General features: G+C 36.4%; 1 protein-coding gene across 1 annotated transcript in view; it reads left to right on the top strand.

Moving 5' to 3' along the window:
- LOC104563462 (adhesion G protein-coupled receptor A3) overlaps positions 1-16,127 on the top strand; it is a 289,529-nt gene that overhangs the window by 224,187 nt on the left and 49,215 nt on the right. Inside the window, exons 13-14 of the mRNA XM_062001296.1 lie at positions 13,602-13,809; positions 14,753-14,961. Of these exons, the coding sequence (XP_061857280.1) occupies positions 13,602-13,809; positions 14,753-14,961 (417 nt within the window). The remainder of the gene's footprint in view (positions 1-13,601; positions 13,810-14,752; positions 14,962-16,127) is intronic.

The raw sequence follows: 16,127 nt of genomic DNA, 5'->3' as shown, positions 1-16,127 counted from the left end.
GTATTTAAAGGAATATATTATAAGTCTATTGTATTACAAATTTCATTGTCAAGAGTCAATGAATGGGAATGAAGGAATGCACCTTCTGGATTTGCTTAGAGCTCAGTTATGTTCATGCACTGTATAGGAAGGCTAAAGTGTCCTTCATTGGCATCTCAATTCAAAGATTCTCACTTCAGTAACAGCAATATACTGTCCCAGAAATATAAACCCATCCTTACCTAATACAAACTATGGGTTTTCATGTTGTCATGACTGATGAAAAGAACTGATAATGTACATTACTATTTTTAGATCTTTATCAGGTCATCAGCGTTTCATAGCGGTTGAGCTAGAAAATTTGATTTCAGAAAAATTTGCACATATGTCTAGATGTCGTCTTAACATCTGTGAAATGTTAAGAAATGTGTCAAATTTCTCCCAAACTTCAACTAACAAGACTGTATAAAGAGACCACTAGATTGATGGAGTCATGGTCTGATGGAACATTCACTCAGGTTGTTACCGGATTTTACTGTGGATAATGCTAGGAAATATTTTTGATGTTCACATAACTCTGTGGCAAATCCCTTAGAAAAAAATTAGTAGAATGAATCAAGATAGATTGTCTCTAAGCACCTGTTAGAATTATATGCATTCTGGGCTAAGGAGCCTATCCAGATAAACTAGTAATCTATGATAAGCACAATGAAGAGTGAATGTGATTTAGCTGGAGGTCTAAGTGTTCTGTTTATCTTTGAATGCTTTGTCTCTGAACCAAAGGTCCAACACAACAGATTTTCGCATGAGCTATACATACAATGTACTTATGTACACATCCCACATCCCACAGTGTTTTATTTTCAAAGCTTCCTCATGACTGTAGTTTAGGTTGTTGGTGAAAATGCATCTGCAAATATATCACTGGCAAGAAGAACAACTTGTATTACTTCTTTAAAAAAGCAATGAGGGAATATAGTGTTCCATAGATAATATCTGTTTTATATCTACATAGCCCCAAAATAGAATGGCTTGGTAAAGTTTACTTATCCTAATGAAATTACAGCTTTTTAAATGTTCTCCTTTCCTCCATTCCTTTTCTGTTCAGTTGTCAAGAAAGTAAAACAGAAACAAAGCCTTACATCACCACTGTGGCAGAAATTTGGACCCACTAGTGCTGATAATTAGGTCATGTAAATGTAGTCTTGGATAAATACCTGTAATAATTATGGTCTCTTATTTCACACACATACATACATACCAAATTTATGTTTGGTTTATGCTCTAACTAGGTGTTCAGCAGAGCATTTGGCCAGAACTGAACTTGAAAGGTTAAATTCTGACTTTTTTTTTCATTTTCATACTGAGCTCTGTCTTGTGTCTTTTGTGTCCCCACTGGGTGCATCACAATCCTGAAGATGTTTGCAAGACCTATGGAGCAGGGTATGTGGTTTTGCATGGGAGCTTTGGAAAGTAGCATCTACTAACCACTACAGACACTAGCTATAGTGGAGTATCTGTCATCTTCACACTCAACATTGCAGTTAGAATTCTCATAAAATTACACTTGCCATAATTGATATACACCCACTTTACCATGATGCAACTCAAGGGTCTGGAGATTTTGGGTACTTTCATCCAAATGTGAAAATGCTTCTGTGACTCAGAACCTCTCTCTTGCCAATGTAACTATACATTTTTTTTCTTATGACACATGCTTCTGACTACTGTAGAAGCTAATAAATTGACTCAGCGACTGCAATTCAGGAGTAAATTACAGTTTTGGCAAGTTGGAGATGAAAATGTATCCGTTTTTCAAAATGTAAAACTGAGTTTGGGAACAGGAGGAGGGAAGGAATCACATTTGCTCCTTTTGAGGAGGTGCATTTTCTTGACTATTGAGAGTATAGTGAAGCTATATCTTGAAATAGAGTAAAACTGTGACTGTGCATTCATGAACTAAAGAAAAAGTATCTTGCTGCTTTTATAAATACTGTCTCTATATAGCAAAGCAAAGGAATGTAGTGATCTCCCATCCACTTCTAGAAATGTATGCCTTGCCCAAGTTATGTCTTGCAAGAGTAATGCTGGGTCTGAATTGTTTAATTGCTATAGGCAATAGGGATCATTCCTGAGGGTAATATCCAAATGATTCAAAGTCTGCAGAATATTTAGTTGTTTCATGGTGTGGAACTTTTAAATTCACTTCCTAAATGACTCAAATTGCTAAAATTATTTTCAGCAGTTTCAGCTTTTCTCCATTATCAGACAGGGACAATGTTTCAGTAGTTATCAAGCAGCAAAGTCAGCATTTCACTGCAGTCATCTTTATGAAAAGGCAGCACTAGAAAAACACTTAATACTTGTACTTCTTATATGCAATGCTCATTTTGCCTCAGGAAAATGATATCAAAATAGTTTATTAAGAATTTCTGAATTAATTTTTTTCACTACATTTCCACTTATGTTACTAAATGAACTTTATATTTGTCTAGCTTAATTAAGTGTGAATACCGTATAAGTGAAACTAGAAATCTTATCATCTAATATGGTTAAATAGTTGCAGTACTCAGTCATTCTGTATTACTATATTACCTAATGGTTGCATCACTATGTACTCATATTCAATAAATGGATACACACAAATTATCTAAGAATTTATAAAGATCATAAAATCTGTTATGGTATGTACTGCACTCTATTAAAATACGTGTGAATTTTGTTTAGAGCTGAGTGGTTTTTCTTATGCATATAAGCCACTTAGTATGTCTTCTGTTTTTAATCAAATTCTGTTTCTCCAACTCGACAAAAATCTTTGTTAATACTATATGTCTGACTAGTGAAAAAGATTCTCTTTGTTTTCCTTCTTAACAGTTTCTTATATACAATAATTACCAAACTATGGACTGTGCAGAAGTAAGACTGTTATGAGGCCAAAAATAATGAAATTCACCTATTTCAAAAAAGTACGTTAAAAGTAATCATGGCAAAAACCCACATGTATGCCAGTATGCTGAAGCTAGAATTCACATGATCCCTTTTTCTAAACTGGTAATGCTTATGTATAATTGAATTCATCGGCCAATGAGCTGTAAAAGGTATTTGGTTAGTTAGCTATTCTGTGTAATTATGATGCCCTTCCTAAGATCCACGGTGATAGCTTTATAAATATGTAGCAAATGTTCCACCTAGACAGCTTATGATATTATTTATTATGTATTTGTATTTAAAAATCCTAAGTTTAGCATATGCTCATCCTGAGTGCATCTGTAACAATTAAAACTACAGTGTTATCAATGTAATAATAAAATCAAATATGCTTATCATTTTTCCAGAAAGATCTCACATATCTAATGCCTGAAGATGAACTGAGCTTCTAAATAAAAAGCAAAATAACTCCTTCATCCCAGGCTGCTCAGAAGAATATGTAATATTTCTAGGAGCTAATGCATCCCTGAAGGGCCCAGTGAACCAAATTCCTAACAGGGTGAGTCTTCCTTTAGAGTGCATTGCCAGAAGCTGTCCTTTTTAAAAATGAAGCTGCAGTGAATCTCTAAGTCCAGATGAAAACAACGGAAAGTTACAGTGTGAATTTTGAGGTGTGTCCAAAATCCTCTAAGACTTCAAGGATCTACCCCCTAAAAAACCCTTTAAATTCCAGTTGAAAATCCTAAGCAATGCTTAATAACTCTTACATTCTAAGGATGCCAGTTTTATGCACTCTCTGGCATAACTTTGTGCATTATGGCAAGTCTATTGTGGATTCTGCCTGACTTACAATAAAGAATTCTGAATTGTAGCAGTCAGGATTGTAGAGTTGTCTGTGATGGATATTACTTTCTTGACCATCACGCAGCAAAGGAGACTGAGCTCTTGTAACTTAAATGGTAAAGATCTCATCAATTTTAAGGACAAATAGTAGGAAGATAAGGAACATAAATATGCTCATGTCTTCATTTTTCAGTATGCTGTGTGACATCTGTTTAATTTTTCTATTTTGAGACATTTAAGATTTCTAAAATAGATATATACATGAAATAAGTAGTTCAGTTTTCAAGTTTACTATCCGCAGTTCTTACATGTGTGCAGAATTCTTTTCTTATTTCTCAAAAAAATGGTAATATAATTTCCATGCTCAATGTTCTTTTATTGCAGATGTTAGTCACTTGAATCTACCATGACTATATAGGTTTTTTTAACTCTTATTTCTTCTTAGTGAGGTTTTTATGGACTCATATTAACTGTACATTGGGAATGTAAGTAGAAGTAGGAAGTTCAGGAATTCTTTTATCCAGGGAATTTGTGAGGTCTAAAAATCAATTTTAGACTCTTCTTGTAAAACAGAGAAACAAACAAAACCTTTTGTTGTGGTTTGGCCCAGCTAGCACAGCAGCACCACGACAGTCTCTCCCTCAGTGCCCCCATTTACCCCCACCCTCATTAGGATGGCAGAGGCCCCAGCGAAATGAGAGTAAAAAGATAAGCAAGATTGTTGTGGATTGAGACAAGGGCAGGGAGGGCTCGCTGCCAATTACGGTTCTGGGCAAAACAGACTCCAGTACTCGACTTAGAGAGGAAAGTAAGAGAGTTTATTCTACAAGAAACGGAATGGAATAAAAGCAAAATGGGAGTAGGATGATGAGAAAATTACAACCAGCACTTTAAGATCTCCCTCTCCCATCCCTCCTTTCTTCCCAGGCCCAGCTCACTGCTCCCGGTATCTCTACCTCCTCCCCTCTCAATGGCTCAGGGGGGCAGGGAATGGGGAATGTGGTCAGTCTCTCACAGATGGGCTCTGCTGCGTCTGTCTTCTCAGATGAGGATGACTCCTGGCATTCTTCCCCTGCCCCAACACAGGGTTCCTCCCCCGGGACACAGTCCTTATCGAACTTCTCTGGTGTGGATTGTTCCCAACAGCTGTGGCTTCTGCCGATACAGGGTCCCTCACACAGGACACAGTCCTTGGTGAATATCTCTGTCATGGATTCTTTGCCACAGTTGCAGTTTCTGAAGTTACAGGGTCCCTCTCTTGGGACAAGGCCTCTTCTGGGCATAAGTTTAATGAGCTGCTTTGTCGTGGGTTCCTCCCCACAGTTACAGCTGTGGATATTGGATCCCTCCCTCGGGACACGGCCTCTTCTGGACATAGTTTTAATGAAGAAAATCCCCCTGTCTCGGGGTCTGCAGTGAAGTAATTGGGTCCCCGCCACAGGACACGGCCTCCTCCAGCCATAGTCACTGTCCCTGGCTCGGGGCCTTTAATGAAGTGAATCGCTGCCCCTGGTCCGGGGTCAGCTTTAGCAAAATGAATCTCTGCCCCTGATACGGGCTCATTATCAAAATGAGTCTTTACCGCTGATGCGGGGTCTTCAAAGAAATGAGAATGAATCTCAGCTTCACCAGTTCTCTCTGTAGAACGCAGGGGAGTCTCTGCTCCAGCACACCTCCTCCTCTCTTTCGTCACTGACTTTGGACTCTGCATGGTTGTTTCTGTTGCTGTTCCTACTCCTTGCACCACCACCAGCCAGAAGAAGAAGAAGGGACAGAAGAAGGAAGAAACAGGAAGAAGAAGGAGGAAGAAACCTCCTCTTCCGACTTCTTCTTAAAAAGTGATTGTGGAGGTGTCTAATTGGCTCAGCCCCAGAAGTGGGTCTGGCTCAGAGCCGGGGAGAGTTGTGAGTAACTTCTTACAGGAGCTGTTTTTACAGCCCCTTCCCTCTTACTAGAAATGGCTGTCATGTCAAACCATGACACCTTTTTTAATGCATTGTGTAATTCTACCATAAAGTTTTCAAATACTCTCTCAAGAGCAGGTAATTTTGTGTGTGTGTGTCCATGATCCTGGAAAGCTGTCCTGTCCTCTCTGTTATAAAGTCTAGGAAACATTTTCATCCTTTAAGTCTCCATTTTTGCTCTTGACCAATGTACTATTTATCCTTTATTTATCCTCTATTTATCCTATTTATCAATGTACTATCTAGGCTGGCTTTTTGATCATGTGACTTTTCTTCCATCCTAGATGCTATTGCTCTGGTATTTTTGAAGACAGCAGGCACAGCGTCTTCTTTCATTTTGCTAGGCTGATAAAGCTAAATTCTTTCACTCTGCACTTACGAAATTGTAATGGTGACCATATTAACTGTCCTTTACACCCATTCTATTCTGGACTGATATTTCCTGAGCCCAGTTGACCAAAATCATGTGATATATTTCAGATTAGGCCTTTAATATCATACTATTGGCATAGAAATGTATCATCTTGTATATTCTGGACTGTATTTGTCTCCTTTTTATTGTTAAAGCATGGCTCTGAGTCATCCTGTGATCGACCTGTGCTTTCAAGTCCTTTCCTTGTAGTTTGCTTTTCAAAGTGGTCTGTTTCACCAGCTTATAATAAGAATTCTCATTATAAATCTGTAAAGCAGGATTTTAAACATTATTTTAGGTGACACTCCTCTTTGTTTCAAGGTCATCAAATAAAAATGAGAAGTGTCTAAAGTAATTTTAATAGAACTTTGGATATATTCACTCCAGCCTATTTTCCCCTTTCAAAGTAAATAATTTATTATCAGTTTTAGCTTGTTCCTTATTCACCTGACATTATTTCTTACTAAAGCATAATGTCTGAACTCAGCCAACAGTTTTCTATGTAGCATCCAATATTTTATTGAAGACTAAAGAAATTAGGTAAATTGTATTGCCTTATGTAGAAAAACAGTTACCAAGGAGGACTATCATGTGGATCTGGTATTATTCACCTTTGGTAACCCTAACATGTCTCCCTTTGGCATTATCTTTTTTTTTTTTTTTTTTTTTAAGGTTTCACTTTTTCCCCTCATGATATGAGATTAACAGGTCAGTTGTTGCTTGCAGAATTCCATACTTTTTCCTTTTCTAAGAAAGAAATATTATTTTCTGACTGTATTTTCATGGATGTTTTAATAATGAAGTCTTATGCATAAGCAACTGGAATGCAGAAACACTGGAACACAGAAACAATGACATAGTGGTCCATATAGAAATGCCTAAAGAACATCACAATTTGCCAGTCAACTATTTCAAACTTGTTAACAAGTGGCCTGTGTTTGGAGAGAGAAGCACACCAATATGACAGCCATAGCTGAGAACGATGTGCAGTCTGCAATAAAGTTGTTCATTGATGCCTGTCTAGACTATTATTTAGACGCCAAACACGTTACACTCATTCAGCCTAACTGTAGATTGTTTTACAGAGCTGTCATCATCATTTGATTAACAACTTGGTAGATTCCTAAAAAAAGACAAAATTATAATTGTTCCTTGATTTCATGTGTTGGTTCTTTCAAAGGTTTGTATGAAAATATTCAGCTCTTACCGAAGTTTGCTTTGGCATTTGGGGTAATTTTTACATTCTTGTTCTCATTATTGATCTGAGCGTTGTCTGTATGTAAACATCAACACTTTCATTGAGGTTAAATAAAAAATGTATTATTGCTTCTTCAGGTCTGCTTGTTTCCCTGTCCTTTTTTTTTAATATATACATCTGAAGAGCTGAATTGCTATACATTAAATAGTTTTGGAAATTATTACTGTATCCACCCATTTCTTGAAACCTAAATTTTGTTTCACCGATCAGTGTTGGTTTTACCCTTTTTGTGGGCTTTCTGATTATACTAATTTTCTTTTTTGATCTGCTTATCCATTCTTGATCTTATAAATCCTGTTAACTTTTATCAATGAGTTTCCTGAGTTTGCCAAGTCTTTGAATTTAAAATACAAAGTCCTTATGTGGAGACTACTTTTAAATTTTACTGTTACTACTTTTACCAGACATATTTTCTAAGATTATTTTATATTACCATCTTTTCTAAGTTTTCCGTGTATTTGCTGTAATGTGACTCTCAAAAACTTTTTTTTATTAATGTATGAGAATGTTTAAGACACTTTAAGATGGTTTTGTACCTTTTAATCCAATTTGCCTATATTTTTTGTTGGTGCCACATTTTTACTATGCATTAAACCAGCATTTATGACTGACTAAAACAAAGATATCTTGGAGTTTGTACTTAGGTTTCCAGATATTAAAAAGGATGTGGACTGCAGCATTACTACATAATGACTTTATCACATAATAACCCTAACGTGCTTAGCAATTTCATCTCAATAGCCAGGTGATTTTATGTTGCATTTTTGGAGGCTTGTCTCCATTTTCCTCTAGGACTCAATATGAATTTTGCTTTTCACTTACTAGTCATCCCTGAACCTTTACAGACTTCTGCTTAAGCAGCAGTCTAAAATGAGTAGTTAAATTGTGACAAATCGGGGATAGTGTTATGTAGATAACACAGCTGGGAACTTCATTCTTGCTTGGTGTCCTGCCATTTAAAAAAAAACCAAAACCTGTCGTTTTTAGGACATGACAAATTGTTTGTCACTGACTATGTGTCTTGTGTAGCCATACTTCTTCAAACTGGCATTGTACCATTCCTTTTACAGAATCTTTATTTGGCATTTTACCAGATCATCTAATTTTTGGGGATTGTTTGTTGTTACTTTTTCTACCAGAAGAGATCAATCTACCTAAAACCTCATGGTGCTGGGCCAAGTGCCTGTCATTATATATCATGTGCTTAGATAATTCCAAACGATTATTATTTAAATATCTACCAGGAGAGACAGCTGAAAAAAAAGTTTTTCAGTTTTCTCTTATAACCACAAAACCTTTAACATAAACCCCAAACTGCATTCTTCATTTGCTTCTAAGAAGCTGCTCTCTTGTTTGAGGGACTAAATAAAATCTATTGCATATGTATAAATAATTTATTTCCTTTATCTTATTATGATGACCACACCATTAAGTCAGTCAGTACATATTTAGTAATATGGGCTGTTACTTAGTTTCTACATTTTGTTTACTGCTACTATAACTTTATATAGCTTGTCCCTGTTTTGGCAACACCCTTATGTGTTTAATAAAATATATGGTGTCTTGCATCTGAATCTATAAAACATCTCATCAGATTCTTTCAAATCTAGGAGCAGTGGAGCTGCTTTTACAGTTATCTGCCAGGCCATTTCATTTACTCTTTTTTTTTCCCCCTCCACTTTTCTTCTGACTCCTTGTTAAGCTGATAGTTTTTAAGTTAAGAAAATTGCTGACTGGAAAAATGTACTTTATGACTGTTCTGAGTACTCAAAATTGGATAATTTCCTGTGAAACGTATTTATCTCAAACAGAAAAACTGTGCTTGAACTCAAAATCAATGTCATATCAAAGCAAATGTAGGAAGAGCTACTGAAAATAATTTAGTTTTACCAAATATCTTCATTGATAATGATTGTATGATAATGTGTAGAATCTCTCAATATTATGCTAAATTTTAGACAAGTAGAACAAGGTAATGGGGAAACAATGTTGAAAACAGGTGCAATAACTCAGAAGAATTGTGAAAGTAGAAGGGCCAACATATCACAAAGGCACCTAAGGCACGAGACTGCCTTTCCTAAACACCTGAAAATACCTTGTAAATGCCATCATTGATTATAAGGAATTGACTACTGACCAGAATAAAACTGCCTGGGGTAAAAAGTTTGCTTTAAATCTTTCAATTTTCCCTTAAAACATTTTTAATAAGAGTCACATATGCATGAGTTGCAAAAATGTCAAGAGTCTGATATCCTGAGGACCATTTCCTCTTCAGAATTAGATTTTCCATTCACATTTAAAACTTTTGGGATCCAGTTGGATTTATGCTGTTCCCTCTCAAATGGCAACAAGAAATGAAACTTCAAAAGTACTTGCAAAACTGTACTTCTTAATTATGATTCAGTGTTTGAAACAATCTTTTATTTTTTTTTTTTTTGGAGAGTTTCCCAGGTTCTAAGAAGTCTTAAAAGCCAGGATCCGAGGAGTCCTCTCAGAAAACCCTCAGAGCTGGTTTAGCTGATAAGCCCTCTTTCCTGGCTGCAGGTCATACAGCAGATTTTCAAATATGTGGGCAGATGACACAGAGGATAACTAGGAAGTTTTGAAATTTGCCTTGTTTCTATCATATTTATGTGCAAATAGATTAATATCTCTGGATAACTTTTATTTTAAAACTATCATTTTCCAGCAGAAAAAAAAAGTCTTTAGAAAAACCTACAGTATGGTCACGATTTCCTTTTTCTAATCAATCCCAGTACAATGCAGCTAACAGGACTAAAAGACATGGAGTCGTGAAGGGATTATTGACATTATGTTTTGAAAACACTCACAGAATGTCTAAATCCTAACTAGTAAATTGCTGACACAGACTCTAAGCTTTTTCAAGGAAAATACGAGATGCCAGTGCTGACCCATGTCATTGCAAAGCTGCAGTTCCGATGCAGGACACTTGATGGTGTTTCTGTCTCTAGTGCTTTTTCTCCCCTCTAGGAGGTGGAACAGCTTCCTTAGATATTGCCACTGGTGTACTCACAAATGTCAGATCTTAGGTGATGTGATGAAATGATGTCCCAAGATGATTTATGTGGATTTTGAAACATCTGATGCACAGTGATTCACTCAGAATTTGATGTTACTGAGTTTAGTAATAATTTGTTCCCATACTGTTTCATCTCTGAACCGTGGATTACCTTACAGAGCAAAAGAAATGCCACCATTTTTGTTTCACCAAGTAAGAGGGAAACTGAGGGAAGGGTGTGAAACTGGCTTGTTCATCACCACATATAACATCATCAGAATCTAAGACTGAGCTGCCAGTCAGGCTCCATCCGTCCTCTGCCACAGTAAGGGATTGCCTGAGTGCTCAGATCCTCCCTCTCCTATGAATAATGACTAATGTTATTGAAAAGAAGATTCTCACTTATTTTAAATGTAAAAATTGTTCACAAATATTTATTCATATTTTTAAACAGCATTGTGAATGTGTAGGCACTCTCAATGTGTGCATTTTCATTAATATCCTAGTACAGGAGCATGTTGGCAGGCATGATGCTGTAGCAGACAGTTTGCTGTTTAATTTTGAGGAATTTCTGTGTAAATATTTGATGTGCAGCAAGTAGTTTGACTTCACATGTACATGTGTTCAGCCAAGGAAGAGCCCTGTCACTTTGCCCATCACTCCACCAGACTGCCTGCGTTCAAATTGTTTGAAGTAACAATAGGACACTAGTCACAATTAAATTGCATCCTAGCAAGTGACTGTAGATATATTCAGCAAAGGTTATTAAATAGTTAATCTTACAATTTTAATGTTCTTAGTACATTTTGAGGAGACAAATTGGGAAAAACCCTCTCCTGAAGTTTAATAAGGAAATAATTTTCTGTAAATATGTCCTTTTGCCATGTAAGAAAGTTGATGTTGCTGCACATGTGAGATTTGCTCCTCCTGAAGGGTGCAACCAGTCCACAGTAAATCCATTTGTAGGCTATGTACAGATTTTCTTCACTGCATTTGACTCCTCCTCTGTGGGTAAGACTTGAGGCACCATGACTGGGTTCCTTTCTTTTGTACTACAAAGTGAAGTGTCTCTGTGTGGGCAGAGATGGGGCAATACTGAGGAAGTGAGGGTGAACATCACCTTGGTCTTTCCCCAGCTGTGAAACCTGTCCTCAGACCTGCACGCCAGCTCACTATGCTTCAGATGTGTTCAGCCTCTTCTCTGCACCTCTCCAGTCTTACAGCCAAGCTCTGTCTATGCTATTACTTTTTCCTTAGTATCAGTAAGTCTCAGTGGAGACAAAATTAGAGAACACAATGAATTAGACAATCTCCCGATTAGAAGAAGTGCTATAAACCTTTTGTTTTCTCTGGCTTGTGTAGAACTGCTTTTGTCAAGTCATACCCCATTGTTGCTTATCCCAATGCCTTTAGCTGTTGGTTTCATTATCATAAGCTTATTCAGATGCTTCTAGCTTTCTCTTTTTGTGTATAATGAATAATTAGTGTAATTTGTCATTGTTCTTGCTTTTTCCAGAACAGAATAATAATTTTAAAAAATATAAATAAAAAGTTAACCAGAGTGTAAACTTCTCTTACACTTCTGTATATCTCCAGATAAGCCCTCAACATTGATCTGGGGTTGGACAAATGACACTCCTAAAAATTTGTGTACTTATTTACTGAAAACTATGCTATCATTGGAGGTTCAGCATATACAGACACTTTGGGATCTCATAAAGTAAAATATGTCTTTTTCAGAAATGTGAGATAAAACCACTTATGCCAGCTTTAGTGAATTAGGCATTTGAAAGGATCTAAGCATGAGTACTTGATGTTTAGCTCAGTTAATTCCAATTAAATCCTTCATAGCAGTTTTAAAATCTAACGTAGAAATGTCCTATTTGCTCTGTTTTACCTGAGTATGTTTACAAAGTGGCATTGCCTACAGTGTAGGAATTTGTGTCATTTTTATTGTTAGAATCGAAAAACCTTTCCAAAATATGCATGATAACAAAGAAAATGGTACAGAAGCCTTCATCTGTTTGTTTAAGCGTCCCAATGACATCACAGACTTCTCATGCTTTTCTCCTATATTTATCATGAGGTCACTAGATGCTTCTTATATTCATTTCAGTTTGCTGATCTCTGTTGCACCTTTTATCTCTCATGTATGTATTTCTCCCTGTACATGGACATATATTAATGTCATGTTTGTTTACAGAGTTGTGAAGATTATTGTTTTACTTCTAAAAGAGGTAGTGCACATGTGCTATGAGTAAACTGTGTCATAATCTATGTAAATTATGTGCACAGAAGCTATGCTTTCCCTTGGGGGAAATGCAAATAAGAACACTTTGTAGTTTGTTTGTTTTTAAATACATATACTTTTCACTTCAAGGCTCAGGACAGACTCCCTGTTTATTTTCCTGTTGCTCGTCATTTGTGTTTGCTTGTAAATATCTGTCTTTAATGATTAGTTTGCTACTTTGGCAGGAAAAAAATTACTTGATGAGTGGAGTCCTTGGAACATAACGTTTGGTGTATTTTATAGCTCTGTTGTAAGGGAATTATCTGCTTGTAAAAGGATGTATAACACACTCACAACTCAAAGCCATTATAACGATCTGACAGTCTTCATTCATTTTCTCCTCATACCATCTTATTTTCTTCTTTTACATTTGTGCCTGTGTATTTATCCTGCATTATTAAAACGTAGCACTAACTGATTTTCCTTACATGAAGCACGAAAAACATATAAAATGTGATGTTTACTGTACTTGCAGTTCTCTGTTGATATAATTTTTTGTATTAATAAAATTAATTTTTATACTCTTTAAGTACCCAGTCAGAGAAATGTTTTAATGTAAGTTGTCTGATTCTGTTTTACGTGAAGGAGAAAACCTGGTAGAGGTTGTCTCTTTAAATCAGATCTGCAGTGTTGATGGACCCTCTAGCAGGCACGGTAAGAACCATTCTCACCTCTGCAGCAGGGAGCTTGACCATATAGACTCTCACATTCAATCAAAACGTTTTCCCTTTTAATATGCACTGTACCAATCCTATTCCCATGGTTACAGCTCGTGCTTCTTTGGTTGCTTCCAGTCTTTTGGAAAAGGAAGGCAGCATACATTTCTTGTACAGGAGTTTAAAACATCATGAAAGCAACCCTGTTGTGATTTGCATTTTAAATGTTTCTCTTTTTTTCTCATTGTACAGAACGCTGTAGCAGTAGCCTCAGTTCATTTGCCACAGTCTGTCTTCTCTCAGTCTTCAGCCTGGCAATCTGTTGATAACTCCACTTGCAAGCTGCAGTTTATTGTCTTTCGGAATGGAAAACTCTTTCCTAGCACGGGAAACTCATCAAATTTTGCAGATGATGGGAAACGTAGGACGGTTGCCACACCAGCTGTTTTTGCTAAAATAGGTGAGGAAATGTTATGCATTATTTTCTTTAATCTAAATGCTATGGTATACTTGATTATGTAGAGAATAGAGGAGTATACAGTGTGCCGAGAGGCTGGAAACAATCTCATTCTATAGTACAAATGTTTGCAATTGTTCCTGTCTGCGTGATTTTATTTAAATTATCCTGCAAATAAAGAAATGCTTTATGACTAGAATGCAAATTTTGGACTACTGTTTGTTGACAGTGTTACAGATGCTTATTTCTTAAAATGTGGTAATATAGGAAAGAACCTTGCTTTACTCTTTACAATGAAAATGGCAATGTTAACATCCTAGACACTGACAAAAATAAGGCTTTTAGAGTGGGAGTAGTGCCCTGTTGCATGTATCAATACTCACCAGTATACTTTCTGATACGATGGATGTAAACCAGGTGTTGTTAAAGGCTTTTGTCTAAATGTGAGATATTGTATGTGCTAGCAAGTCATTATTTCGATTAGCTATTCACCCAGGCAATTTTACTAATTTTATGTGATACTGAAATAGTGCTCTCATTTATAGTAATGGTTTTAAAATTTTTAAATGTGACTTTCAAAGTGCAGAATTGTCTCAGCTATTAATCATACCATGAATCTGAGCCATTTCTGCAGTTACATGGGCAATAGTGTAACAGTGGTCATAACTGAAGAATCTGAAACCAAAGAAAAAAAATCTGCTTTGTGTAGGATGATTAGATCATTTCAACACACTATGGTACGAAAATCATAGCATTGTATGTTCAGATTTATTTATACTATTGCAAACTTTTCTGGATGTGAGCACTACCTTTGATTTTGACCATTAAGAGTATGTGTCTATTGCTTTTTTCCTCAAAGTTTAATGTATCTGATCTCTTTACACAGCATTTATCAATAAATGGTTTTCCACTCTGTCGTTCTGATTCAATTTTGTTGCTTTTGCAGATGGGTGCCGTTTTGGAAACCTCACTAGCCCTATTACTATAGGGTTGAGGCACTTTGCACGGGGTATAGATCCCATTGCAGCCTTCTGGGATTTTGACCTTCTAGATGGACATGGAGGCTGGTGGGGAGAAGGGTGCCACATAATTAGTTCTGCAGGCAATATTACCACCATTCAGAGTACACACTTCAGTAACTTTGCAGTGCTAATGGTAAGTATATGACTTAGCAAATACACCTTTCTCTCTATATACAGATGTGTTCCTTTTAAATGCATCTGTATCATTCTTACTTGTTCTTACTTGTCAGTAATTGACCTTCTGTTTTCTATAATGTTTACTATAAAACAGTCTTGAAGAAAGTTATTTGACTACTAGTAAGTGAATAAACCTGCTGGTCATTTTTAAAATTCAGAGACAGGCCTAATCAGACATTAAATTCAGTCTTATGAATGAAAGTTCCATCAAGGAACAACTGGTATGTAATAGTTATAAATTATGGGACAGGGTTTAAAAATGTATACTCCTGTGTGCTTTTACATCAGCACATCTCAGAGGCTGGTCTGCTTTTGTTCCTGCCTTGCACTGTGTTGATCATACTAATTAGTTGCAGGCATACCGCAATGTTGAATCATTTAATAAATGGAGAGGAGTAACATCTTCTGCTCTTTTAAGTAAGGACAGTGCTGTCCTTGTTGATTCTGTAGGAGTTTTAGTCTGTATGTCAGTGCTGATAGGCTTCTTACAGAATTGCTGTTCACGAAGAAAAAATATTTCTGTGCAGTGCAATCATATCAGCCTGCTCTGGTCTGTTCTCAGTCACACTTACAGTTCCCGTTGCAGTTATTTAACTATTCTGCTTAAAAGAAAGTTGCCTACATGAAAGCAAAAATATTATGCATGCAATAATGACTTGTTATTATATAAGGAATAAAGGAAAGCAAGCAAATAATGAAAGGTTTCTAACATATATAGGTGAGAAAATGCACCTTTAAAAACATTTATTAAAAAACAGTTGTATAAAGATTAGCTAGATGTGTAATATTAATACCAGATTGATCTTGAATGCTGGTGCATGATTGCACTATAGATGCTGCTTGTGTACATCACAGAAGTGTTTATAGTTGTGTAAATAGTCTATTGTCTGTGAGTGTAAGGGACAGCAAACATAGGCGACAGGAATTGCAAGGACGTGTGCAGAGAATACCAATCTGCTGCTGTCAGATGGAGCCCAGATGGCAGCCAATCATAGCACAAGGCTGTGGCACTCATGAGTTAAATGCAGATATTATCGTCCACTTTGTAAGAACTGACTTCCCCCAGAGTTTCTTGAATGTTTTTTCACCCATTTAGAATTGTTCAGAATTTAAGAGCTGTTC

The sequence above is a fragment of the Colius striatus genome, chromosome 8, assembly GCF_028858725.1.
Source record: "Colius striatus isolate bColStr4 chromosome 8, bColStr4.1.hap1, whole genome shotgun sequence".
NCBI lineage: Eukaryota > Metazoa > Chordata > Aves > Coliiformes > Coliidae > Colius > Colius striatus.
The sequence above is the reverse complement of the archived record's forward strand: the minus strand, read 5'-3'. Positions and strand labels throughout refer to the sequence as shown.